At 45.8% G+C, this 27,781-nt stretch overlaps 1 protein-coding gene across 1 annotated transcript in view; it reads left to right on the top strand.

Moving 5' to 3' along the window:
• enpp1 (ectonucleotide pyrophosphatase/phosphodiesterase 1) overlaps positions 1-27,146 on the top strand; it is a 74,426-nt gene extending 47,280 nt beyond the window's left edge. The window contains exons 14-25 of the mRNA XM_083789912.1: positions 49-80; positions 224-351; positions 2,474-2,543; positions 9,555-9,642; positions 11,144-11,325; positions 12,740-12,776; positions 13,258-13,418; positions 20,672-20,807; positions 21,007-21,081; positions 23,883-24,015; positions 24,298-24,442; positions 26,288-27,146. Coding sequence (XP_083646038.1) covers positions 49-80; positions 224-351; positions 2,474-2,543; positions 9,555-9,642; positions 11,144-11,325; positions 12,740-12,776; positions 13,258-13,418; positions 20,672-20,807; positions 21,007-21,081; positions 23,883-24,015; positions 24,298-24,442; positions 26,288-26,440 — 1,340 coding nt within the window. The 3' untranslated portion in view covers positions 26,441-27,146. The remainder of the gene's footprint in view (positions 1-48; positions 81-223; positions 352-2,473; positions 2,544-9,554; positions 9,643-11,143; positions 11,326-12,739; positions 12,777-13,257; positions 13,419-20,671; positions 20,808-21,006; positions 21,082-23,882; positions 24,016-24,297; positions 24,443-26,287) is intronic.
• The last annotated feature ends 635 nt before the right edge of the window (positions 27,147-27,781 follow it).

The following is a 27,781-nucleotide window of genomic DNA, read 5'->3' as shown; positions in this document are numbered from 1 at the left end:
GTGTGTGTGTGTGTGTGTGTGTGTGTGTGTTCCTCTTCCTCCATGCAGTCGACTATGAGGGCCTGGTGAAGAATCTGTCGGTATGTCACATAACCCTTGTTGACGTTTGCATTGTTAAGAGGAATGACAAATTATCTGCCTGCTTGACCTCTCCATCAAACGACACATTCCCTCCGTGTGCGGCGTGTTGATTCTCCCCTCCTGTCTGCCCTGTGTTCTGAAGTGCAGGATCCCCGACCAGCCAATGAGGCCTTACCTCAAAGAGAACCTCCCCAAGCGCATGCACTTCGCCAACAACGTGCGCATCGAGAGGGGCCACCTGTACATGAAGCCGGGCTGGCAGGCCGCTCTGTAAGTGATGTGATGCATTGTGGGCTTGTGGATCTGCTTTGTTTTTCAAAGATTTGAAAACTTGAAACGGGACATTCTGTATAATTAGTACTTTTGGTATTTTAAGTACATTTTGATGCCAATACTTTTGTGCTTTTACTCGAGAACATTTTGAATTCCGGACTTTCACTTGTAGAGTATTTCTATACTGCAGTATTGATACTGTACAGTAATTGTCCTCACTAATGTTCATGATAAAATTGCACAATTATTTTTACTGTGTCATAGATCAACATGCTGTGGGCAGTTCAGAAACCCATCTTCTAGTGACAGTTTCTTTTTTAATAAGATTTTCTTTTTAATATAGTTAGATGAGTGGTGCAACCACTCCCTTACGGAGCTAAGGAGTGTATGGGTGGCTGGGTAGCTGGCTGGGTGGGTGGGTGGGTGGGTATGAGCACGAAAACAGCATGGCTGTTTTTCACCACCTGTGCGCAACCTAACACACACACACACACACATACATATTAACTGTATATATGATTTTCGGGTGTGCCAGTACAGTACAGTGACAGTACAGTACAGTAGAGGGACCCCCACACGGTAACTCTGTCATTTCTCAAACATTTCGGACGCGGGGTGGCTCGCCGGAATCGAGCCGGCACCCTGGGTGCGTTCCTGTGGGTCTGGAACTTTCGCCCCACCCCCTAACCCCCACACAGAGTTGCACCACTCACTTCACACGAGTGTGATTTTATTATCGTGAGAACGATGGCATCTATTATCACATTGCACCTTTTTAGGAATAGAAAGCCTGCAGTTTCTATTAGCTTGGATTCCCCATCGATGATGTCACTGGTGGACAGGTGGTATTTTATCGGACCAATTATATGAAGATGGGTTGAAAATATAAAGATGGGTTGAAAAGTGGTGAAGGGGTCCTTTAAGTACATTTTCCACCACTGAGAAGAGGTGAGTGCTAGTATAGGGCGTGAGGTGGGGAGAGAAGAGATGAGTGCTAGGGGGTGAGGTGGAGAGATAAGAGACGAGTGCTAGGTGGTGAGGCGGAGAGAAGAGTGCTAGGTGGTGAGGTGGAGGTGGAGAGGGTGAGGTGGAGAGAAGAGTGCTAGGGGCTGAGGTGCAGAGAACAGTGCTAGGGGGTGGGGTTGAGAGGTGAGTGCTAGGGGGTGAGGTGCAGAGAACAGTGCTAGGGGGTGAGGTTGAGAGGTGAGTGCTAGGGGGTGGGGTGCAGAGAACAGTGCTAGGGGGTGGGGTTGAGAGGTGAGTGCTAGGGGGTGAGGTGCAGAGAACAGTGCTAGGGGGTGAGGTTGAGAGGTGAGTGCTAGGGGGTGAGGTGCAGAGAACAGTGCTAGGGGGTGAGGTTGAGAGGTGAGTGCTAGGGGGTGAGGTGCAGAGAACAGTGCTAGGGGGTGGGGTTGAGAGGTGAGTGCTAGGGGGTGAGGTGCAGAGAACAGTGCTAGGGGGTGAGGTTGAGAGGTGAGTGCTAGGGGGTGAGGTGCAGAGAACAGTGCTAGGGGGTGAGGTTGAGAGGTGAGTGCTAGGGGGTGAGGTGCAGAGAACAGTGCTAGGGGGTGGGGTTGAGAGGTGAGTGCTAGGGGGTGAGGTGCAGATAACAGTGCTAGGGGGTGGGGTTGAGAGGTGAGTGCTAGGGGGTGAGGTGCAGAGAACAGTGCTAGGGGGTGGGGTTGAGAGGTGAGTGCTAGGGGGTGAGGTGCAGAGAACAGTGCTAGGGGGTGGGGTTGAGAGGTGAGTGCTAGGGGGTGAGGTGCAGAGAACAGTGCTAGGGGGTGGGGTTGAGAGGTGAGTGCTAGGGGGTGAGGTGCAGAGAACAGTGCTAGGGGGTGAGGTTGAGAGGTGAGTGCTAGGGGGTGAGGTGCAGAGAACAGTGCTAGGGGGTGAGGTTGAGAGGTGAGTGCTAGGGGGTGAGGTGCAGAGAAGAGGAAAGGAAATGATGGTGAATAGACTAGAACGCTTGGCCAGGATTCTTTAGGAACGGGAGGGACAGAAGTCCAGTGTTAGACATGCACGCACGTGTACACACACACATACACATGCTCTCTCTCTCTCTCTCTCTCTCTCTTTCCATTCACAGTGTGTTTATTCTGTTCTGTGTCGTCCTCAGCCAGCCAAAGGAAATCAAGTACTGCACCGGAGGATTCCACGGATCAGATAACCTCTTCAAAAACATGCAGGTCAGAGTTGAGGACGTATCATCAGTACGTTAGCCTATTGTAAGCTGTTTTTCTTTGGTTAAAACTTAAACTCTAGCTGAGCTATATTACCCCCCCCCCCCCTTTTCCCCTCCACACCACATCTATACGCTGAAAATATCCAATCTACAAGCTCACAACGTGTTAGCTTGTAGATGGGCTATTTTCGCGGAATGTTCGTCCCCCAAATAGAGATGCTATGGGGTTCATTCTAGTCCTGACTGACTGTGGGGCGATGTCTCCAAACAAATAGCCCAGATTACAGTTGATGGGTGAATACTGTACTGTATCAACATTATATGCACATATATAATGTTATTATTGTTATATTGTATACAACACTAAGCAATGCGAGCTTGTAGCGTTCACATGCCGGTGGTCCGCTCTGTATGACAGACTCTTTCCCACTGCCATAGACAGTTTACGTTTCTGAGTTTGTTTCTGGTGTGTCACGTTTTATCCAGATCATATATGGGCACAAAACTCACAGCAGGGATTATATCAACCATTATAAATAACAGTGCGCCTGTCATCTTAATAATCGTGATGTTTAAGATTGCTAGAAATTAGTGTTCCATGAACTGATTGCTTACGGTACGTTGTTGACAGAGACTGTCAACATGCATGCAGGCCCTGGTCATAAATCTAAAGAACAAGTTGTCCAGCAATCTTAAATTCCACGAACTTGGCAGAGCTTCTGACCACAGTATTTTCTCCAGGAACAGACACATCCCACACACTCCATAAATATAACGGCTTCATGAAGAGCTTTAGTTGTAAAACAATTGAAGGGGCAATTCTCCCAAATTTCACGGTGGTGGTGCACCCTAATCCACAAATCTCTCACTAACAGACGTTCATTCTCTCAGTAGTCTCTGGAGACAGACTGTTGGCTCACACTAGTTTCAAAAGCTTACGCCTAACAGCAGAACAAGTGGATGTCCGCCTCACCTTTCATCTTTGCGGTAGTATAAAATAACTCCTATGGAACTCAAATTAGTCAAAGCCTTACGGTACGTGAAGTGCCTGCCGTGTGCAAGACTCTCTCTCTCTCTCTCTCTCTCTCTCTCTCTCTCTCTCTCTACCATAGATGGTGCGGGGCACACTGCACAAAATATGAACCATTATCAATCAAGCACAGACACCAAAACTTTGGTTTGTCCATGCCTTAAATAGTTTACCTCCTTTGAGTAATTGTAGAAAAAGGGCTTTCTACGAATTCCCCCTCGGCCAGTGGAGACATTAGGATTTTATGGGGGGCTTCATGCTGAGCTACTTTGCTAAAAATCCATCCCACAGTTGGTTTCCATCCCAAAGTTGGTGTGTGTGTGTGTGTGTGTGTGTGTGTGTGTGTGTGTGTGTGTGTGTGTGTGTGTGTGTGTGTGTGTGTGTGTGTGTGTGTGTGTGTGTGTGTGTGTGTGTGTGTGTGTGTGTGTGTGTGTGTGTGTGTGTGTGTGTGTGTGTGTGTGTGTGTGTGTGTGTGTGTGTGTGTGTGTGTGTGTGTGTGTGTGTGTGTGTGTGTGTGTGTGTGTGTGTGTGTGTGTGTGTGTGTGTGTTTGTTGAGTTTGAATCTTTATTTCGGTCATTTTTACAAAAACAGATAAACAAAAATAGGTTTAAGCAATTTACATTGCTTAATTTATATTACATTAATTAGTCAACACAGTGACTAGTTCTGACCGAAAAGGTATGGGCTGAAGCATGTGTGTGTGTGTGTGTGTGTGTGAGAGTCATCTAGTCGGAGTTTGGAAGCGCTCGTTGGAAGTCACTCAACGGTCCTGCATGCTAGGGGTGCACGATTATGAAATTATGACCGATATTCAATCGCCGATATTTGCAGGGTCATATCTGCCGATACCGATTCTGACCGATTCCGATATTATACAGGACCAGGACCACAATGGAAACAAGCCTAGGGGCTTGACCCAAAGCCTGTTAATAAAAGTATTCAATCAATCAACTGAATGACGACTGAATGAGTACACAAATTAAATGTAGAAAAATGTAAAGTTAGTTTTTACTTAAAGGTGTAGTGAAAGGGAAACAGTGGGCTTTTTATTTTGAAGTTTCAGCTTGAAACGCTGGCTCGGAAGTTTCTGAACCAATCAGATCGTCGAATCCCTTCAGGCAATAGGACGGTAGCTAGGGACGGTAGCTATGCTACACGCATTTTTCTATTTTCTGCCAAGAGATTCAGTGCAAAGGGAAATACTAATGGACCTAGTGTAGAGCCCTGGGGGACCCCGGTCATGTAGGGTTCATTCAAGACTAGAGAGACCAGAGGTGTCTGAAATTGTATCTAAATATTGTTTGCTTTCATAGCATTTGCACTTGCAACTGCCCACTAGTTAAATCACAGTTTATGTTAGCGACTTTTTGGCTATTTCAAAATGCATATTTCCCATTTTGAAACAGCATTTTCAAGTTGTTGACAGAGACAGTCAACATGCATGCAGGCCCTGGTCGTAAATCTGAGATAGAACAAGTTATCTTAAATCTTAAATTTCACGAACTTGGCAGAGCTTCTGACCACAGTATTTTCTCCAGGAACAGACACATCCTACACACTCCATAAATATAAACGGACATACTCCCTGTAGCATTCGATGACTGTGGAAATGTTGTTTGGCTTGAGAGACTTTTCACACAGGGAACCAGAATTGTGGCTAAATGTACCACATGGTCTTTGTATAATCACTGCTATTGGTTTAGATTTTTATTTTTTTTGCAGGCATGCTCATCTTTAGCTTGGTGGTATCTTTAGACACGTACGCTGTGTTTCCAGAAGGTGGCATCCCCATTTCTTGTCTCTGCTTATTTTCCCCACAGCTTTGTTTGATTGGCTCGGCAGCATATTTGAACCTTCACATGTGTCTCCAGTTCAAATCTCCTGCAGAGCCAATCAAGTGAAGCTATGGGGAAATGTAACACATGGAAGCTGTCTGAACCTTCCCTATAACATCCAAGGAAGCTCTGAGAAGGAAGTGAAGTGGTCACGTGACTGGGCTGCGCCATGACACTTTCATGGGAGCCAAACTACCCGGAATTTTGGCAGAATGCATTGGAGTCAATGAGAGCTCAGTGACCAGCTCATGAACAAACATTATTTATGAACAATTGAGACCTTTTGTAAAGTAATCACTTCTGGAAAATAACAGACATATAACACATTATTGTCTGCTGTGTTGTTTTTCAATGTGTACACTGTGTAATTTTTATAGAGGTATGGTATCTCTATAAAAATAGAGATACCATAAAGTACAAAGTACATTTCTGAACGCACCAAGTATCGCGAGACTTTACAAAAGGTCTCAATTGTTCATGAATAATGTTTGTTATGAGCTGGTCCAGCCGGCTCCATTCACTGCCATGTATTCATTGCACTTCCTGTGTGAGTTTGGCTCCCATGAAAGTGTCCATGAAAGTGTCATGGCGCTGCCCAGTCACGTGACCACTTCCCTTCCTTCTCAGAGCTTCCTTGATAACATCCGGGACACCGTTCCACACGTCCCTAAATATCTGTGACACCGCTCCACACGTCTCTAAACCTCTGGGAAACCGCTCCACACGTCCCTGAACATCTGGGACAACACTCCACACATCCCTGAATCTTCTGGCTCCCAAACTCTGGAACAAACACCACCATGTAGTTAGAACTGCAGACTCTCTCTCAATCAATCTCTCAATCTCCACATTAGCCCGTAGCACTTGCCCTAGCCTTGATGACCATGCAGTCTTATGTAAAGGTTAAAATGTAATTTAGATACCGTTGACCTGGCATCCTATAGTTTCAATATACAGATTATGTTTGAGGGGCGCTAGCCTATGGACTTTTAATACTTCACAGGAGTGTGAAGTGAGTATATGTTTGAGGGACGCTAGCCCCTCCTATGCCCAGCTTTGAGTGTTTGTGTAAACACAAACATTAAAGACAAAAGTGTGTAAATGCAAACATTGAAGACAAAAGTGTGTAAACGCAAACATTGAAGACAAAAGTGAGGGCGCAAATTGTGATTGGCCAGAATGAGATGATTTATGTATGATGATAACGGAGCCCCTCACTTCACACGGGTGTGATTCTTTTTATATTATACTATTTTGCCACGTACTTATTACTTGCGCAAGCAGAGCGCGCAAGTAATGTGATCGGCCTGGTCCATTTGTCGTGACAGCCGTTCCGCCATTTCAGGACCCCCCCAGAAAAACATCAAATCTGTGCCCGTATTGCTGGACCAATGATGACGAAATGACCATATTTCTTACGTCATCATTTAGAGCTAGTCATACACGTATTTCTTACGTCATCATTTAGAGCTAGTCATACACATACGTGTATGACTAGCTCTAAATGATGACGTAAGAAATATGGTCATTTCGTCATCATTGGTCCAGCAATACGGGCACAGATTTGATGTTTTTCTGGGGGGGTCCTGAAATGGCGGAACGGCTGTCACGGTTTTTGGACCAAAGTGACCACAGAATACCGCTAATCAACTTACAACTACACACTTTATACAGTATACTATATATATACTATATATATTTCTTACGTCATCATTTAGAGCTAGTCATACGTATACTATATACATAATCAATAAAAAAATAATTTACCAAATTGTGCCTGATCTGCTGGGACTAGAGTACGTGGTGTGTATGTAAGAAATATGGTCATTTCGTCATCATTGGTCCAGCAATATGGGTACAGATTTGATGTATGACTAGCTCTAAATGATGACGTAAGAAATACGTGTATGACTAGCTCTAAATGATGACGTAAGAAATATGGTCATTTCGTCATCATTGATCCAGCAATACGGGCACAGATTTGATGTTTTTCTGCGGATGAGGAAGAGATATAGAGAAAAAGATATAGGTGGGGGAGTTATGTTTGCTATAAAAGAAGATATTTCCATTGAAGAAATTCCAACTGAAAGCAGGATATTAGAGAAAGTAGAACATATATGTATACATGTAAAAGATAAAAATCTATATATCATTCTTATGTACAGATCACCTAAAACAGAGCTTTCAAAATTAAACACATTTCTCGAATACATGGTACAGTATATATCATCTCCGACTTCTGCAATTTTGATAATAGGAGATTTCAATGAAGACCATAATACTAAGATAGAAAGAAGTATAAAGACCTACATGTCAAAATTAGGCTTTAAACAATTAAATACAAATCCAACTACAGATTACGGAAATATTTTAGATCATGTATATTTTAACAAATGTGAAAGTATTATTATAGAAATTGAAGTTAGAGACACATATTACTCTGACCATGATTTAGTATTAATATCACTATAGTCTAACATGAAATAGATACTTAATACTAAATGTTTACATGTATAGTAGGTAGCAAATAATTACATCTAAACATTAATCATTTCAAACATTCCTTCACAGAGATACTGAGATTTGGCAGTTTACAGCGGGCGAAAACATTACATGCGCGCTCTGCTTGCGCACTAGTTGGCCATTTATGGCCTACTAGTGTGCAACAAGCAAGTATGCACTCGACAGAGTGCAGTTCTAGTTTTACCTATGATCATAGATTGTCTAGATGCATTTGACGTATGCGTTTACTGTAAGTCGTTACAGTACTGTACAGCATCTCAGGCAGGAAATCGAACCGGTGACCTTCATTTCACAAGCTCATTTCTGTAACTATTGTACCTGATTTATGATGTTGTGCACCAAAAATAACCAGTCTGGTGCTGTGAGCTTTCAGTGTGCGACAGTGGCGCGCAACTAAGAATAAAGCGGCATTAGTCTAAAAATAACACACAATGAGGTGTCTATAAAACCTCAGTCTGAGTCAAGGCAAACAAACAACCAGACAGAGACCTCTGTTCAATTCCACATAGTGGGGCCTCACATACATTACCACACCTACTGTCAGTAAAGTGTGCTTTAAATCCACTCTTAATATTATGTCTGTCGGGTGGAAACCTCATATGTGCAAAACCGTTACTTCTCAGGATTTAAAAAGGGCAAAACGACACATCTACAAGCTCAAAGCGCATAATTTCACGCCATGTTTCAAGCATGCAGATGCTATTTTTGATACTTTTGTGTGATGCTGTAGTATGATAAGTGGGGCGTTAATGTAAATACAAAACAAAACAATTAGAATATTTAGATAAGAGGTTTCTGCCCGACAGCGACCATATGGTAAACATGTAAGGCCTGTATAGAATTAATCCACCATAAATCCACACAGAAAATGCATGTGTGCGTACGCAAACTAGAGCGGTTGTAGTTGTTCGCCACCCACACATGTTTTGCTTTGGGTTAATTTTGTTTCTTTCCGAGGCCATGTTTACAAGGTTTCCGTCTGCCACCTTCGTGTCGCTCTTTATATGATACGTCTGCGTCAGTTCCTGGTCGTGGTTTTGCACTGGAATTTGACTCGGTATATATAGCCAACAAACGTTCTTCTCTCCAATAACAGGTGTCCGAGCAAAAAGAATGTCTTTCGTACAAATGTCTGTATGCGCGCAAGCGTGTGTGCGTGCGGCTGACCGACCCAACAGACAAACCACAAAACTTTAAATAGTCAAGGTCACCTGTACACAATTCCACATTCCACATACATTTAGCAACTTTCACTGTATGTGTTTTACTGTTTTCCATAATCGACCAAGAGGTCACACAAGCTCGCTTTAACTACCGGTACTCAAACCATGTAGTTTATTTTACGTCAAAATTCACAACACGTCTCGTTGCGATGCATTATGAGCTTGTAGAGCATGCTATTTATGCCTGTTTTTTGCAGAACATTCACATATTAAGAGTCCACTTTAAAAGTAAACATTTTTAAATATTTACACATCCTTTTTATGGTACCGAATCCGATTGTTAAGACCGAGAGAGAGTCTGGTTATCTGTGGTCTATTAGGCTAATAGGCTATTTGTGTCTCTCGTTTAGTATGTCTCCATATGCACTATATGAATTTAACTGTGTTTATCTACTTTTTCCAGACTATTTTCATTGGCTATGGCCCTGGACTTAAACACAGGACTGTTGTTGCCCCTTTTGAGAATATTGAAGTTTACAACCTCATGTGTGGTAAGCAATTTTATTTTTACTGTACTGGAGCCTGACTGCAGGTCAAATAAGGACTGTATACAGCATTTATTAGATCATTAGATATATCACAGTAGATCAGTATGTTAGATGCTCTTCATAAAGCCATCTCTCCATCCATCCATCCATCCATCAGGCCAACATAGTTATTGTCACATCAGAGTGAATGTTTTATTGATTCATTGTATGAATCAAAAAGGAAGATCCTTGAATTTAGACAATTCTAGATTCATCAGGACTCATGGTTGTATTTGTTACATCTCATATTGTCACTTTCAGGCAGAAACCTTGTATCTCCATTTTCAACTTTTTTTGTTTTGTCATCTCCGAACATAATCGTACCCCTAGGCTAGGGTACGGCATCAGCCAACTACGTACATGTTTGTAGTTGTATTCCATATATTACAGCGGGGACCGTCACTTTACCGTTTGCTATGCAACGCCTCCGTCCCCACCAGCTATGTGTTCTTTACATCCAGCTCCATTTAGACTCCATTAAAGCAGGATTTTCAAAGCCCCATATCTCTAAAGCTTCGAGTGCTGTCCATGGTGAACCTGGCGCATCCGATGTTCGGATGTCAGTTGTGACTTTGTCTCGCATCGCTCCCGACATAACGGTTTCTGGCGAGAGGTAAAGGGTGTGCGCTAATGCTCATGATGAATCATCACAACAACACCACCCTCCTCCCTGCTAATCCAGAAATGAAACGGAGGCTTGTACAATGGGAGCCTATAGCTGGCGCAGCTTAGCTACGCTTATGTGATTGGCCAGAAGGAGATTATGCCCACCTAGCAGGCAAAAAAAAGAGTTAAGGCCCTATACCTCTAATCATACAAGAGTGCCAAGGAAAAGTAGTGAAAAAAAGCTGATCTACAGGCTAGTAAATTAGTTAGATCAGCTATTTTCACCATTTCTGAAAACGGTTTTGGACACCAGACATCGACAAAAATATACTGGTACATGACAGAAAATCCTTTAGACATTATAGCAACAAAGGAAACAAAACAAGCATTTAATGGTGCTATAAGAAGTAGTTCAACACGGACCACAATATCCATGAAAGCATTTGGAACTAGTCATTTGAACATTGCCAGAGGAAGAGCTCTAGTTCTAAATGTGTTGCATGTACTGTACTGCTGTTGCAGTGATGGAAGAAGTACTCAGATATATTACTTATGTGAAAATACAGTAGTACAATACATACATGGCCTACTTGTGTGCAAGGCGCAAGTTGGCATTTGTGCATTTCTAGTTATTTATGCTTTCACCCCTGTCAATCTGTCTGATGACAAACAATACCGTCGCTACAAGCTCAACAATGCAATGATATTATTAGAGCTTGTACTGTATTTCCTCAAAATGTTGACACTTATGACCCTTATGGGGTTCCCTAGAAGTGGCGGCGGATAGGCCTGGACAAATAGTGTTGTCCTGTTATCTGTACAGTACAAAATAATTATCTGTCTCTCTGTCTCCTCTCAGATCTCCTCCACATTGCTCCTGCTCCAAACAATGGGACCCATGGCAGTCTGAACCACCTGCTGAAGCGTCCGGCCCACCGTCCGGTACACCCAGCCCCGCTGTCCCTCGACACGCCCTGCGCCACCGCCGCCCTGCCCACTGACGACCTGGGCTGCACCTGTAGCTCCGTCACCGAGGCAGACGTACGTCTGAGCCAGCTTCAGCCAAGCTCGTTCCTTATAGCATCTCAAGTCAAGCTCTCAGTAGATCTGCTATTTTTGCTACCTTTGTGCAACACATATATGCACTTATGTAGAAGTACGGCATTAATTTACGAAAAAACATGCAAGTTTAAATATGGAGATGCACACGAGGTCTTCAACTCGGTGTCCGTGCTGAGACTGGGAGGTCGGGGTTTGATCCGCGGCCGGGTCACACTAAAGACTCTGAAACATGGGACCCAGTGCCTCCCTGCTCGGTACACACCATCAAGGGTTGGATTGGGGTAAGTCCCTGCGACATACTAGCGTCAAGGGTTGGATTGGGGTAAGTCCCTGCGACATACTAGCGTCAAGGGTTGGATTGGGGTAAGTCCCTGCGACATACTAGCGTCAAGGGTTGGATTGGGGTAAGTCCCTGCGACATACTAGTGTTGCCTCATGCTACAGAAACAGGAGATAGGCTCCGGCCTTATGAGCCTCATGGCTCGGCAAGGCTTACTGACTTATACGAGGCTTCTGCCTGGAAATTGAAAAAACTAAAACGTTTTATTATTATTATTTTTTCTCCCAAAAACAAATTAGTATTTTGTCAATATTTCAAGCTACGCATAATTCCCAGGTTTCCAGAAGGTTGACGCACCCATTTCCTGTTCCTGTACATTTCCCTGGATCCCTTTAGCTTTTGATTGTCTTGGCAGCATATTTGAGCCAGAAACACATGAAGTTTCCAGTTCAAATCTGCTGCCGAGCCAATCAAATGAATCTACTGTAAGTTGAAATGAACTGTATAAGAGCAAACAGTTCCCCCACCTTCTGGAAACGTGCGGGACTACAGTTATGCGAGTGATTTGATCTACAGGTGGATCAAATACACATTGTTGTCCACCTCTGGTTTAGATTAGGGGTGTAGAACTTTGATGATGGAGAGGCCCACTATACAGTATTTCCACACTCAATCCACATTGCATATACTATCGGGCAGAAACCTCTTATCTCCGTATTTCAACTCTTTTCGTAAATTAATTTGTTATTCTATTATGTCACACAAAAGTAGCAAAGTAGCTGATCTACATGCTCAAGGGGTGTTTTTCGCTTGTAGATTGGCTTTTTTTGTTATATTTGAATTGGCATCCTGAATTGTTTTTGAAACCTGCGGGCCACATTAAGTGAAGGTGTGGCCCCAGGCTGCCAGTTGCCCATGTATGGATTAGATGTATCGACTGAATGACATAGTGACATAGTGAAACATATTAGTGCATGGATACTAGTAATAGTTAATTTCTTATTGAGCACCAGGACAGAGCAACATGCGCTATAGTGTACTTGATGATTATGTGCATTATGTATCATTAATATATAAATTCACTAACAAAGAAACAAATCCCTTTCTTTTCAGGAGAGAACGATGAACGGACAACTCCAAACTAATTCTAGTGAGTACACGCCAACGCCATACTGCATCATGTCATGGATTTGATGTCTATAAACGTCGGATAACTTTTCCAGAGCAAAGGTTCCAGGGAGTCCCAAGCTAAAATGTATGATTGATAGTTATTAGTTACAGATCCTGTAGTAGTTGGTTCCTGAGTGTGCACAAATGGAACCAAATGGACACTTGCATGTCCAGTTCTCTGGGGTCCCAGCAGAGATAACGTATGTTATCAAATGGAGGTCTCTGTCATCGAATGCAGGGGTTTTCAACTGGTGGTCCATGGACCACTGGTGGTCAGTGAAGGATTTGCCTCAATGGGGAAGTGCATCCTTGTTCAGTCATCATTATTAGGAAATATATATTTCCTATATATCTTTTATCTCTGCTTCTGGTCACACTGGATTAAATACACACATTTCCTTTTGGGAAGTATAAAGTGTCTGATATTGTTTAACAAATGTAGCCCTGCTTTTCCACTATAGGTTCTAAAGCGGAGCTCCGTCGCCTCCACCTTCCATACGGAACGCCTAAGGTTCTGAAGGAGAACAGTGACCACTGCCTGCTCCACCAGTCCGACTACCTCAATGGCTACAGCAAGGACCTGCTCATGGCGCTGTGGGTGGCATACACTGTCCAGCCTCTGGTGAGCTCAACCAGGCTCTTTTATCTTCAGAAGTTTCTAAACATAGTCTCCTCCTGCATGGCTGCATGTCAGCTGTGTGGTTTGTTCCCTGGGTTTGGCTTCAGTGCTGGAAGATGGGACTGAGATGTGTTGCTTAAGTACATGCAGCAATTCCACAATGTACTGTAGAAATGCTCTGCTACACGTAAAAGTCCTGCGTTCTAACATTTACTTGAGGAGAAGTACAGTGCAAGCGTATTGTTTGTACAAACGCATTGCAACACTTGTTGTGGGCTCGCTCCAGGAAGCACACACTAGTTCTCTTTCACATCTACACTACAGTATGTTGCTCCACCTATCCGACCAACATGTCTCTGAGTTATAGTGCTGGGGTCAGAGTACCCGTTGTACCCGTCTGTCTGTGTCCCTTTAACGCTCATACGTATAGGAACATTATTATCCTGCAGCAGTCGCTCATCCTTCTGACTGCTGTGCCAAGCCTCTTAATGACTTCTTGGCATGCTTATTACTTGCGCAAGCAGAGCGTGCAAGTAATATTTTCGCCCGGTCCGTATGCACCGTCCCAGCCAACCCGCCACTTTTGATGCGTATGCAAATAAAACAGCAAATTTGTGCCTGATTTGCTGGGACCAGATTACATACATGACCATATTTCTTACGTCATCATTGAGAGCTATTGACTAGATGACGTAAGAAATATGGTCATGTATGTAATCTGGTCCCAGCAAATCAGGCACAATTTGCTGTTTTATTTTCATACGCATCAAAAGTGGCGGGTTGGCTGGGAATGGGCTGACAGGAACCACTGACCTAAAGGTACTTAGAGACGGGCAGCGCCTGACAGGAACCACTGACCTAAAGGTCCTTAGAGACGGGCAGCGCCTGACAGGAACCACTAACCTAAAGGTCCTTAGAGACGGGCAGCGCCTGACAGGAACCACTGACCTAAAGGTCCTTAGAGACGGGCAGCGCCTGACAGGAACCACTAACCTAAAGGTCCTTAGAGACGGGCAGCGCCTGACAGGAACCACTGACCTAAAGGTCCTTAGAGACGGGCAGCGACTGACAGGAACCACTGACCTAAAGGTCCTTAGAGACGGGCAGCGCCTGACAGGAACCACTAACCTAAAGGTCCTTAGAGACGGGCAGCGCCTGACAGGAACCACTGACCTAAAGGTCCTTAGAGACGGGCAGCGACCGACAGGAACCACTAACCTAAAGGTCCTTAGAGACGGGCAGCGCCTGACAGGAACCACTAACCTAAAGGTCCTTAGAGACGGGCAGCGCCTGACAGGAACCACTGACCTAAAGGTCCTTAGAGACGGGCAGCGCCTGACAGGAACCACTAACCTAAAGGTCCTTAGAGACGGGCAGCGCCTGACAGGAACCACTGACCTAAAGGTCCTTAGAGACGGGCAGCGACTGACAGGAACCACTGACCTAAAGGTCCTTAGAGACGGGCAGCGCCTGACAGGAACCACTAACCTAAAGGTCCTTAGAGACGGGCAGCGCCTGACAGGAACCACTGACCTAAAGGTCCTTAGAGACGGGCAGCGACCGACAGGAACCACTAACCTAAAGGTCCTTAGAGAAGGGCAGCGACCGACAGGAACCACTAACCTAAAGGTCCTTAGAGACGGGCAGCGCCTGACAGGAACCACTAACCTAAAGGTCCTTAGAGACGGGCAGCGCCTGACAGGAACCACTAACCTAAAGGTCCTTAGAGACGGGCAGCGCCTGACAGGAACCACTAACCTAAAGGTCCTTAGAGAAGGGCAGCGACCGACAGGAACCACTAACCTAAAGGTCCTTAGAGACGGGCAGCGCCTGACAGGAACCACTAACCTAAAGGTCCTTAGAGAAGGGCAGCGACCGACAGGAACCACTAACCTAAAGGTCCTTAGAGACGGGCAGCGCCTGACAGGAACCACTAACCTAAAGGTCCTTAGAGAAGGGCAGCGACCGACAGGAACCACTGACCTAATATAAAGTCAGAGACCAGAAGACATCCTGATAAAGACTAAAGCAGGTCAGACCTGTAAGATCTTACCCAGGATTAGACTATCACCCAGTGCATACAGTGTCCCCGGTAGAGAAAATATCAAAGAGCGTGGAGTTATAGAACAGAAGATAATAGTTACATGCTAAATATAGTTAAAACAATGGAACTATCTACAGATATACCTAACAAATAAAAGGATTAAGAAGAACCCTATGAACGTAATTACCATCTCAGAATTAAGTTCAGTATCAGATCGTGAAAGTTGGACAAGTTTAGCACAAGTAATTACTAAAAGTGAAGAATGAAAATATGCTAACGGAGTATACTTCTTCTTTCAAGTTTCAGACAGTACAGCAACAATTAAGGTAGTAGGGTTTAATCAAGAATCAGTAAAGTATTTTAATTTGATTCAAGTAAACAATAGTTATTTCATCACTGACAGGCTATTTAAAGAAATTAATCTAAAATTTCGTACTGGACACGATAAATATGAAATTTCACTGAAACCAAAGACAGAAATTACTCTATTTGGTGAAGAATCAGCTCTAGTGAAACCAGATTTTACTTTCACCAAGATAGCTGATATACAGTTTTTAAAAGAAAAGTCTGTCATAGACTTATTGGGGGTTTGCATTCATTTCTCAGAAGTAGAGGATGTTGTTACACAAAACAATGGGGGACGTCTCTCCTACAGTGGCTGAATGGGGGACGTCTCTCCTACAGTGGCTGAATGGAGGGCGTCTCCCCTACAGTGGCTGAATGGGGGACGTCTCCCCTACAGTGGCTGAATGGGGGACGTCTCTCCTACAGTGGCTGAATGGGGGACGTCTCCCCTACAGTGGCTGAATGGGGGACGTCTCTCCTACAGTGGCTGAATGGGGACGTCTCTCCTACAGTGGCTGAATGGGGGACGTCTCCCCTACAGTGGCTGAATGGAGGATGTCTCCCCTACAGTGGCTGAATGGGGGACGTCTCCCCTACAGTGGCTGAATGGGGGACGTCTCCTACAGTGGCTGAATGGGGGACGTCTCTCCTACAGTGGCTGAATGGGGGACGTCTCCTACAGTGGCTGAATGGGGGACGTCTCTCCTACAGTGGCTGAATGGGGGACGTCTCCCCTACAGTGGCTGAATGGGGGACGTCTCTCCTACAGTGGCTGAATGGGGGACGTCTCCCCTACAGTGGCTGAATGGAGGACGTCTCTCCTACAGTGGCTGAATGGGGGACGTCTCTCCTACAGTGGCTGAATGGGGGACGTCTCTCCTACAGTGGCTGAATGGGGGACGTCTCTCCTACAGTGGCTGAATGGGGGACGTCTCTCCTACAGTGGCTGAATGGAGGACGTCTCTCCTACAGTGGCTGAATGGGGGACGTCTCTCCTACAGTGGCTGAATGGGGGACGTCTCTCCTACAGTGGCTGAATGGGGGACGTCTCTCCTACAGTGGCTGAATGGGGGACGTCTCTCCTACAGTGGCTGAATGGAGGACGTCTCTCCTACAGTGGCTGAATGGGGGACGTCTCTCCTACAGTGGCTGAATGGGGGACGTCTCCCCTACAGTGGCTGAATGGGGGACGTCTCCCCTACAGTGGCTGAATGGGGGACGTCTCTCCTACAGTGGCTGAATGGGGGACGTCTCCCCTACAGTGGCTGAATGGGGGACGTCTCTCCTACAGTGGCTGAATGGGGGACGTCTCCCCTACAGTGGCTGAATGGGGGACGTCTCTCCTACAGTGGCTGAATGGGGGACGTCTCCCCTACAGTGGCTGAATGGAGGACGTCTCCCCTACAGTGGCTGAATGGGGGACGTCTCCTACAGTGGCTGAATGGGGGACGTCTCTCCTACAGTGGCTGAATGGGGGACGTCTCTCCTACAGTGGCTGAATGGGGGACGTCTCCCCTACAGTGGCTGAATGGGGGACGTCTCTCCTACAGTGGCTGAATGGGGGACGTCTCCTACAGTGGCTGACTGGGGGACGTGTCTCCTACAGTGGCTGAATGGGGGACGTGTCTCATACAGTGGCTGAATGGGGGACGTGTCTCCTACAGTGGCTGAATGGGGGACGTGTCTCCTACAGTGGCTGAATGGGGGACGTCTCCTACAGTGGCTGAATGGGGGACGTCTCCCCTACAGTGGCTGAATGGGGGACGTCTCCCCTACAGTGGCTGAATGGGGGACGTCTCCCCTACAGTCGCTGAATGGAGGGCGTCTCCTACAGTGGCTGAATGGGGGACGTCTCTCCTACAGTGGCTGAATGGGGGACGTCTCCCCTACAGTGGCTGAATGGAGGACGTCTCCTACAGTGGCTGAATGGAGGACGTCTCCTACAGTGGCTGAATGGAGGACGTCTCCTACAGTGGCTGAATGGGGGACGTCTCCTACAGTGGTTGAATGGGGGACGTCTCCCCTACAGTGGTTGAATGGGGGACGTCTCCCCTACAGTGGCTGAATGGGGGACGTCTCTCCTACAGTGGCTGAATGGGGACGTCTCCCCTACAGTGGCTGAATGGGGGACGTCTCTCCTACAGTGGTTGAATGGGGGACGTCTCCCCTACAGTGGCTGAATGGGGGACGTCTCCCCTACAGTGGCTGAATGGGGGACGTCTCCCCTACAGTGGCTGAATGGAGGACGTCTCCCCTACAGTGGTTGAATGGAGGACGTCTCCTACAGTGGCTGAATGGAGGACGTCTCCTACAGTGGCTGAATGGGGGACGTCTCCCCTACAGTGGCTGAATGGGGGACGTCTCCCCTACAGTGGCTGAATGGGGACGTCTCCCCTACAGTGGCTGAATGGGGGACGTCTCCCCTACAGTGGCTGAATGGGGGACGTCTCCTACAGTGGCTGAATGGGGGACGTCTCCCCTACAGTGGCTGAATGGGGGACGTCTCCCCTACAGTGGCTGAATGGGGGACGTCTCCTACAGTGGCTGAATGGGGGACGTCTCTCCTACAGTGGCTGAATGGGGGACGTCTCCTACAGTGGCTGAATGGGGGACGTCTCCCCTACAGTGGCTGAATGGGGGACGTCTCTCCTACAGTGGCTGAATGGGGGACGTCTCCTACAGTGGCTGAATGGGGGACGTCTCCCCTACAGTGGCTGAATGGGCGACGTCTCTCCTACAGTGGCTGAATGGGGGACGTCTCCCCTACAGTGGCTGAATGGAGGACGTCTCCCCTACAGTGGCTGAATGGGGGACGTCTCCCCTACAGTGGCTGAATGGGGGACGTCTCTCCTACAGTGGCTGAATGGGGGACGTCTCTCCTACAGTGGCTGAATGGAGGACGTCTCCCCTACAGTGGCTGAATGGGGGACGTCTCTCCTACAGTGGCTGAATGGAGGACGTCTCCCCTACAGTGGCTGAATGGGGGACGTCTCTCCTACAGTGGCTGAATGGGGGACGTCTCTCCTACAGTGGCTGAATGGGGGACGTCTCTCCTACAGTGGCTGAATGGGGGACGTCTCTCCTACAGTGGCTGAATGGAGGACGTCTCCTACAGTGGCTGATTGGGGGACGTCTCCCCTACAGTGGCTGAATGGAGGACGTCTCCTACAGTGGCTGAATGGAGGACGTCTCCCCTACAGTGGCTGAATGGAGGACGTCTCTCCTACAGTGGCTGAATGGAGGACGTCTCTCCTACAGTGGCTGAATGGGGGACGTCTCCTACAGTGGCTGAATGGGGGACGTCTCTCCTACAGTGGCTGAATGGGGGACGTCTCTCCTACAGTGGCTGAATGGGGGACGTCTCTCCTACAGTGGCTGAATGGAGGACGTCTCCTACAGTGGCTGAATGGGGGACGTCTCCCCTACAGTGGCTGAATGGAGGACGTCTCCCCTACAGTGGCTGAATGGAGGACGTCTCCCCTACAGTGGCTGAATGGGGGACGTCTCTCCTACAGTGGCTGAATGGGGGACGTCTCCCCTACAGTGGCTGAATGGAGGACGTCTCTCCTACAGTGGCTGAATGGGGGACGTCTCTCCTACAGTGGCTGAATGGGCGACGTCTCTCCTACAGTCGCTGAATGGGGGACATCTTCCCTGCAGACCACATCTCTGGTATCAAAAGTGTGGTTCATTGAAATTGAATGGGGTCAGAATCATTGCCCTGTAGCTGCCCTGTAGCTTTTTTTTAATTACAAACACAAGTCTGCACGTGTTAAAAGCTCTATGCTTTCAGTCACACATGAACCCTGACGTAACGGGCCTTATTGCGTCCATGTGTGTGCACTGTGTGAACGCTATACAACAACACACCATCAAAGTTTCCAATAGTCATTCTTGGCACATTCGAATGTATCAGCCAAAAACATTAGTGGATTAGTTCCAGTGTTTATAACACACACTGGCTTAAGTTATGAAGGACAAACAGAGTGTTGGTGCTGATCTGGACAGGTGGACTGGTGGTGAGGACAAGGTGTCTCACACCTCGTCCAGCCCTGAGGATCAAGGTATATGAAATGAAATGGAGGTAAAGTCACCAACGTCATTTTCGCTATCACGCAATTCCAGACCCATGGGAGCCAAACTGCACCCGGAAGTTCGGCAGAATGCACTGGAGTCAATGAGAGTTATGTGACCAGCTCATGAAACCAACACTATTTCTGAGTAACTGAGACCTTTTGTAAAGTAATCGCTTCTGGCAAATAACAGAAGACAATATGAACACAACAGAACACAATATGTCTGCTGTGTTGCTTTTCGATGTGTACATTGCGTATTTTTTATAGAGGAAGAGCTTTGTGGCCCCTGTGGCTGTCAGAGCCACGAGGACAAAAAAACAAAAACTGTATTCAATCTGTAGAATTCACTTGCACTAATGTCCATAGATAGTCTGTAGCTTATACTGCATGCACTAGTAAGACTGTCACACATTACTATTTATATCAGATTTTCCGGGCCAGATGTCGTCGCTGGCAAGCCATGCATGGCCTGTTGCTGCTGTATGAGTTGGAGACAAATAAACTGTTGTTTATTTATTCTTGATGCTGTATCACTTTATTCTATGACTGGAGGCTGCCTTGAACACAAAACAACATTATTCTATTCAGAGAACCGCAGTCCAAAATAGTACTGTGTCCTCCCTGACCCCAATACACAGCCAGAGCCGCGTCCACGCCAAGTGATGTTACACAACCCAAGACTGTCCCCATCCGTCCCGTCCCGTCCAGTGCACTGACAGGACCTCTTTGTGTGCCTCTCTCTCTCTCTCTCTCTCTCTCTCTCTCTCTCTCTCTCTCTCTCTCCCCCTCAGAGCGACGTCCAGCCGCTGAGCGCGAGCCTGGAGGTGTGCGTGCGTGCGGACGTGCGTGTCCCAGCGCACGCCAGCCAGATGTGCCAGAGATACAGAGACGACCCCGATCTGTCCTATGGTCTCCTGCATCCCCCCAGTGAGTGTGTGTGTGTGTAGACTGTGACAATGAATGGTAGACTGTACGTAGCTTTGCATCTGCCCGTGTGAACGCAGTAAGCGTGTGTGTGTACGTATGTGTGTGTGTGTGTGTTACACACGTGTAAATAATGAGATATAACAGTATTCAGGCAGTGCTGTCTCTTTCAATCTGTTCATTGACTTGTTTCTTTTTGTAGATTTAAGCGGCAACGGATCAGAAACAGATTCACTCGTCACAAGCAACATGGCACCCATGTTCTCTGCGTTCAAAGGTGAGCTGTTCCGGCATGTTTACAAAGGGACACAGGAGTTAATGGTTTTTCAAGTTCCATCCCAAGTTAGTGGTATGAGTATGAGGCTGGCATTTATTTTACTGTGTGAGTTTGGTATTGCATTACAAGTTTCCACCATGATAAAAGTCGCTCTGTGTGGATGTACAGGAGAGGTACATACTAACAGTAAAACCTATTTTGGTTTGGCTTCCTTCAGGCAATGCAGCAGGATAGACAATAACATTAGAATAGTGATAAAATAAATAAATATATGTAAATATATCAAAATAAAATTTACATGTGCATATAGTCTTGGTAGAAATTATTATATATACCAGCAGTATTTTTCTTTCTTATTCATTTTTCCCAGTGGCTGCTACCTAACTCACTGAATGAGAGCTGTGATTCACGGAACCTTTGAACTGAAGATTCTGGGTTATGTCATGACTAGACATTATGTCGTCTTGTATTTTGCTAAACTGTGTCGGGGGTGGGGATGGTTTTCCAGAAAAATGTATGACAATTGCCAGCAGCCTTATATTCTCCATACGGAACATTATGCTGCATCCAAAACCCAACCCAAAATGGGCTTCACTTAGCCCCGACTGACTGAAATATGTATAATTGGAGTGCAGGATCTAACCACATTGCTAACATGGGACTGTACTTCAAGGGACCTAACCTTTCTCTGAACAATACAGGCCAGTGTTTAGTTAGTGGAATGAACAGTACCATTTCCCAAGCTGTGGAATAATGTCTTGCCAACGTGAGAGATTTTCATAATTTAGGCATTTAACAGACTACAAACTCTTATCTAGATGCAACTTGCAAAGTGTTAGATCAGTGTAATTGGCAGTGGTGGAAAAAGTACTCGCGTGTTTTACTTAAGTAAAAGTATCAATACTGCAATGTAGAACTACTCTGTAAAAGTAAAAAATAGAAGTCCGGTATTCAAAGTTCACTTGAGTGAAAGTACAAAGGTATTGGTATCCAAATGTACTTAAAGTACCAAAAGTAGAAAGTACTCATTGTGCAGAATGTCCCATTTCAAGTTTTCAAATGTTTAAACATATTTTGAAAATAGCAGATCTACAAGCTTCGCATCGCGATGCATTGTGAGCTTGTAGATCAGCTATTTTCAAATGGCCGAAATGTATGGCTAATTTATATAATTATATTTTTAGTCTCCGGCCTCCTCCTGGAGGAGGTTCTTTTCCAAAATAATTATAAACTAGAAAAAGTGCCCTTCTGGGCACAGGTCTCCACCAGGAGGATAGGAGTGTGTGTGATGTTTGGCAAAATTCCTACAATTTGGAATGGATCTGAGCCACCTGTCACTTGCAGGGACGGATTAGCCCACATGAGGGCCCCTGGGCCGGTCATTTTTGCAGGGCCCCCATAGCGCAACATTTTGTGTTTTTCCGTGTTTTTATCATGTTTTTGACCTAAATTTAACTAAATCAATGGCCAATGAAGGGCCCCAGGAGCCCTTTTCAGGGCGTCAAACCTAGTGCTGCGCGGTCCAATTTCCCAGAAGGGCCCCTGAGAGCCAAGGGCCCCTGGGCCACAGCCCCACTGGCCCAATGGCTAATTTGTCCCTGGTCACTTGAAGTATAATCCTCCGTTTAAAATCCCAGAGTTACATAATGTCGGTGAGAGGAGCCAGCCCACAGTGTATCAACAAAAGGGTATTTCTGAAATTGTGTGAAAGCATGCGTGTGGTGAGAGTGTTAATCCTGTGACACGTGCTCTCCGTGGAAAATGAGGTGTTACTGCTGCCAAAATCTGGTTTCTTTCAGCACTTATACTAGTAGTGGTTTTCATATCGAGGCCCATTATTTATTCTGCATTTGAGCCACGGACCACAATTTGATGAGATTTAGCCTTGCGGACCCAAAACTAAAGGATATGTACAGTATACATGCTGTATTGATGTGGTACCATTAGAAGAAATAACAAGCAAATGTTGATAATTCTTGTACATTCTCTAATTGTGTAGACTTGTAAATTAACTTAACCAAATGGTCCATTTTACAGAGTTAAAAATCTATAAGGGTCAATTTGGTTAACTCTCCATAATTTAGCTGGGGACCACCTGGAACCCCCTCAAGGACCACTGGTTGAGAACCACTGACTTATACTGTTGCTGTTGGTTAGAAACCTCGTATCTCCTTCGTATCTCATTTTTTTATTTTTTTTATTTAATATCTTGAAGATTTTGATATTTGAAGCTTTATTTTATTTTATTTTATTTTATTTCCCATAATAGGGACGTAAAGTGAGAGGTGATTTCCTCTGGTGTCATCTGGGTAAAAAAGAAAAGTGTGCTCTCATGACACTGTAAGGTGGATGCAAATGTAGCAGAACATTAATTGCTGTGCAAATGCTGCCCTCTGGTGGCATAACACTGTCTCACAGGCTAAAGAAATTTGATGAAATTTGATGTTCAGTGTTGGAAATATCACCTTTAAACTGTCACAATGTTATTTTGTTCATATTTGATGAGACTTAGGGCCGATTCATACTCCTATTTTACCGCTGTTTCGGCGCTGTAGTGCCGAAATGATTATGGCTCGTCAGAAATTTTCAGTTGCACCGAAGAGCCGACTTTAGGACGGTACCCCCCCCCCCCCCCCCCCGATCCTCAAATGACGTCACATTGTAGGCTCTACAGCGCCAAACCGACTTTTATTCGGCTCTAAAATAGGAGTATGAATCGGCCCTAACAAGATTTTAATAACTGTAACTATGTGATTTTTATTATTTATTATGTTTTATTGTGTTTTCTTGCCAAACTACAGACACTTGGACTCATTTCCATGACTTTCTGATCCCGAAATTGTCCCAGCAGCTGAATGGAGTCAACGTGATGAGTGGGCCCATATTCGATGCAGATTATGATGGAAAGGTTGATGCCCCCAAAGTAAACAGACCGTAAGTAGACAAACAGCATCACAGTAAGCACATGTGATGTTTAGTGTCTAGTCTAGTCATCCAATCGGTATATTCAGATCTCTTTACAGTCTGTTTGTAATTGACACTTTACAAACTCAAAAATATGTTTCATCACACCGTGTCGGATGCAGTCCTACTTTAGCACGACACTGTCATTTCACAACGTATAAAATAGCTCATTAATTTATGGGAAAAAAACGATAAAATAAAATACAAATATGAAGATACAAGGTTTATGACTCGGTGTGTTTCTTGCTGCAGGAACGAGGCTCCAATCCCCACCCATTTCTTCGTAATGCTGTCCAGCTGTGCGAACTCTAGCTTCAGCCCTATGGACTGTGAGGGTCCCCTACAGGTCCAGTCCTACATCCTGCCCCACAGAGCAGACCACACTGAGAGCTGTGCTGTGAGTAGAACACCACTGAACCACTGCACTGACACACCATGCATTCACACACAGAGCTGTGCTGTGAGTGGAACACCACTGAACCACTGCACTGACACACCATGCATTCACACACTGAGCTGTGCTGTGAGTAGAACACCACTGAACCACTGCACTGACACACCATGCATTCACACACTGAGAGCTGTGCTGTGAGTAGAACACCACTGAACCACTGCACTGACACACCATGCATTCACACACTGAGCTGTGCTGTGAGTAGAACACCACTGAACCACTGCACTGACACACCATGCATTCACACACTGAGCTGTGCTGTGAGTGGAACACCACTGAACCACTGCACTGACACACTATGCATTCACACACTGAGCTGTGCTGTGAGTGGAACACCACTGAACCACTGCACTGACACACCATGCATTCACACACTGAGCTGTGCTGTGAGTAGAACACCACTGAACCACTGCACTGACACACCATGCATTCACACACTGAGCTGTGCTGTGAGTAGAACACCACTGAACCACTGCACTGACACACCATGCATTCACACACTGAGCTGTGCTGTGAGTAGAACACCACTGAACCACTGCACTGACACACCATGCATTCACACACTGAGCTGTGCTGTGAGTAGAACACCACTGAACCACTGCACTGACACACCATGCATTCACACACTGAGAGCTGTGCTGTGAGTGGAACACCACTGAACCACTGCACTGACACACCATGCATTCACACACTGAGCTGTGCTGTGAGTGGAACACCACTGATCCACTGCACTGACACACCATGCATTCACACACTGAGCTGTGCTGTGAGTAGAACACCACTGAACCACTGCACTGACACATCATGCATTCACACACTGAGAGCTGTGCTATGAGTCTAATGGCTCGTGCACTGCACAATATTTGCTCCGATTATGCTGTCTGGGACCATTTTTGGCGCTCGCCGACAAAACCCCCGATCTGACGCCAGATCGGGCTTTGATCGCAGAGCTTTTGCTTGCTGTGTGTGAAAGGCCCTGCGAGAAGATATAGCGCCGATTAATGGCGCTCGCCGACGCCTTCCCGACCGTTTCTGAGTACCTAGCAGGTTTGATATTTGGATACAGGCTTTAGTTCCGACATACTATTGATCCGAAACCTCAATCCCTAACCTAACCATAAACGCAAGCACGGGAGCAGCGCATGTCGGACCATCGCATGTCCCCACGCTTCGGACCTTTGGTGTGTCGGATCTGCGTGTGCACCTCTGATATTTGGCTCTCTTGCCAATGGACATCATACAGTATGAACTGTGTTGCGACCGCACACCGAGAAGGCCATATTACAGCCAATGAGAGCACAGGACAGCTGTGCTCACTCACTGACACTGTCTGTCTGTAGACTGTATCGATAGATGATCAGATGATAATATATAACCTTTATTCCTTGGGTAAATCCCTGTGTCGTACATATTGGTTAGCGCATTGTTGCTGTTAAATAGTATATAAAACCAACACATTTCACTTGAATAATGTTGATAAAACCGCATCGGAATCAACAGTGCAGAGCAAATTTGTGGACCTTGTACACTGTGTATGCGTTTGAGTGTGTGTGCGATACGGAGAGAGACATAGTTATTTAATGAAAATCAAGATTTAACATCCTGTCTCACTATAGCGCACGTAGCGTTACCGTTTCCTAGGACTATTTTTGAGTGTGTGTGAACATTAGGCCAGTGTAAACACAAACATTGATGACAAACGTAAGGACGCAAATTGTTTTTTTATTTTTTATCGTCGATTAATTCTATTGATTAGTTGGATTAACCTTTGCACCCCTGCGCCTGCAGAATGGGTCGGACATGGCGTGGGTGGAGGACTGGGCTCAGCTGCACGTGGCACGGCCCAGAGACATCGAGCTGCTGACGGGGCTCAGCTTCTACCACGACAGGCTGTCTGTGGAGGAGACGCTGCAGCTCAAGACGTCCCTGTACACCGTTTGACCTCACAGAACTTTTAGACACACGCCGAGGCTGTCGTCGGTTCTGAAAGAAGAAGCCATATTGGCCGGTTCCAAAGGACCTTTGTCCGCTGTAGACGCACAGTGACTCTATTGCCATGGAGAGCGTCGTTTTGTAAAAAAGGCTTCTTACACACGTCTGTGTGTGCTACCCTGTCCTACGGAAGCTAAAGTACAGTAACTGCAAAGTAGACGTGAGCACTCATCAAAGCAACGTATTTTTACCGTGGGTGCACGGTTCAAATCAAGTATGATTTTAAAAGTTCACAAGATGACCAGCACTCACTTCAAAATCTTCTGATTTATTACAACAAGGCACGAGTAGCAGCACAGATCAGAACCAACATTGAAGAACCAGAATCGGTTCCATCACTCTTGGAACCGTTTCCGGAAGCGGCTTTATCACACTGTCTGAGTTGGTATACATGTGCACTTTACATCTGCTTTACAATTACATGGTTCTCAAACGTTTTAATTGCAACTTCATCATAACTCTGACGGTGTACAAGTGGACCCATTTGGTTGAAGTTACAGACCTGTATGGGTCCATTTCAAACTGGCGTAGCCTATACTAGGAATCGTTAAGGGAACCGTTAATGAATCGGACCATTATGAGGGATTCATTAACAGTTTCCGTGCCTTGAATGGATTACTCCAGGTTAATGTCGCTGCCGTATCGGACATACCCGCCTTTTGTTTTATGTGTTTAATCCGCCGTAATGTAATGAATCAAAAGAAAATCCGTCTTCGTAGCGGAGTATGAGACTGGATGCCTTCGCTGAGATGACAAAACCGGAAATCGTCACATGCTGTGGGCTGCTAGGGCTTCTGGGAAATTGAGGCCAATGGAAATGCATTGGGTGCAACGCCTCATTGAAACCAATCTTGTGTGCGTCTTCCGCGTGCACCAAGATGGTGGATGCTACACACAGATCATAACAAACCACGGGAGCTTTTTTTGATGGATTTTCGCGGATTAAAAGCCCAAATAATTCAGCGTATGCTCTAAAGGTAATACAACAATCTCGGCAGTGAAGGGGGGTTGATTAAAATGCGGGTTAATCGTAAAAAACAGTCAAACTGTTAAAGGGTTAGTTACAGATTTTTGCCAGTAATATAGTGGTTGCAAAGGAATTTATTGATTGTCGGAGTCCCGTAGTGGGAGTTCTGGTCTGGTTTTGGTGAATATTATGTAGTTCAGTCAGATAACTCACAAATGGATTTAACCAATATTTATTATAGAATGAGAATACGTGTGTATATAATATTTTATCTTGGCAATCGGCTCTGCTACATTTTTCTCCCTGCTCGGCACAATTAGACA

Source organism: Protomyctophum parallelum, assembly GCF_964188405.1.
Source record: "Protomyctophum parallelum genome assembly, chromosome: 19".
Classification (NCBI taxonomy): Eukaryota; Metazoa; Chordata; class Actinopteri; order Myctophiformes; family Myctophidae; genus Protomyctophum; species Protomyctophum parallelum.
The sequence above is the reverse complement of the archived record's forward strand: the minus strand, read 5'-3'. Positions and strand labels throughout refer to the sequence as shown.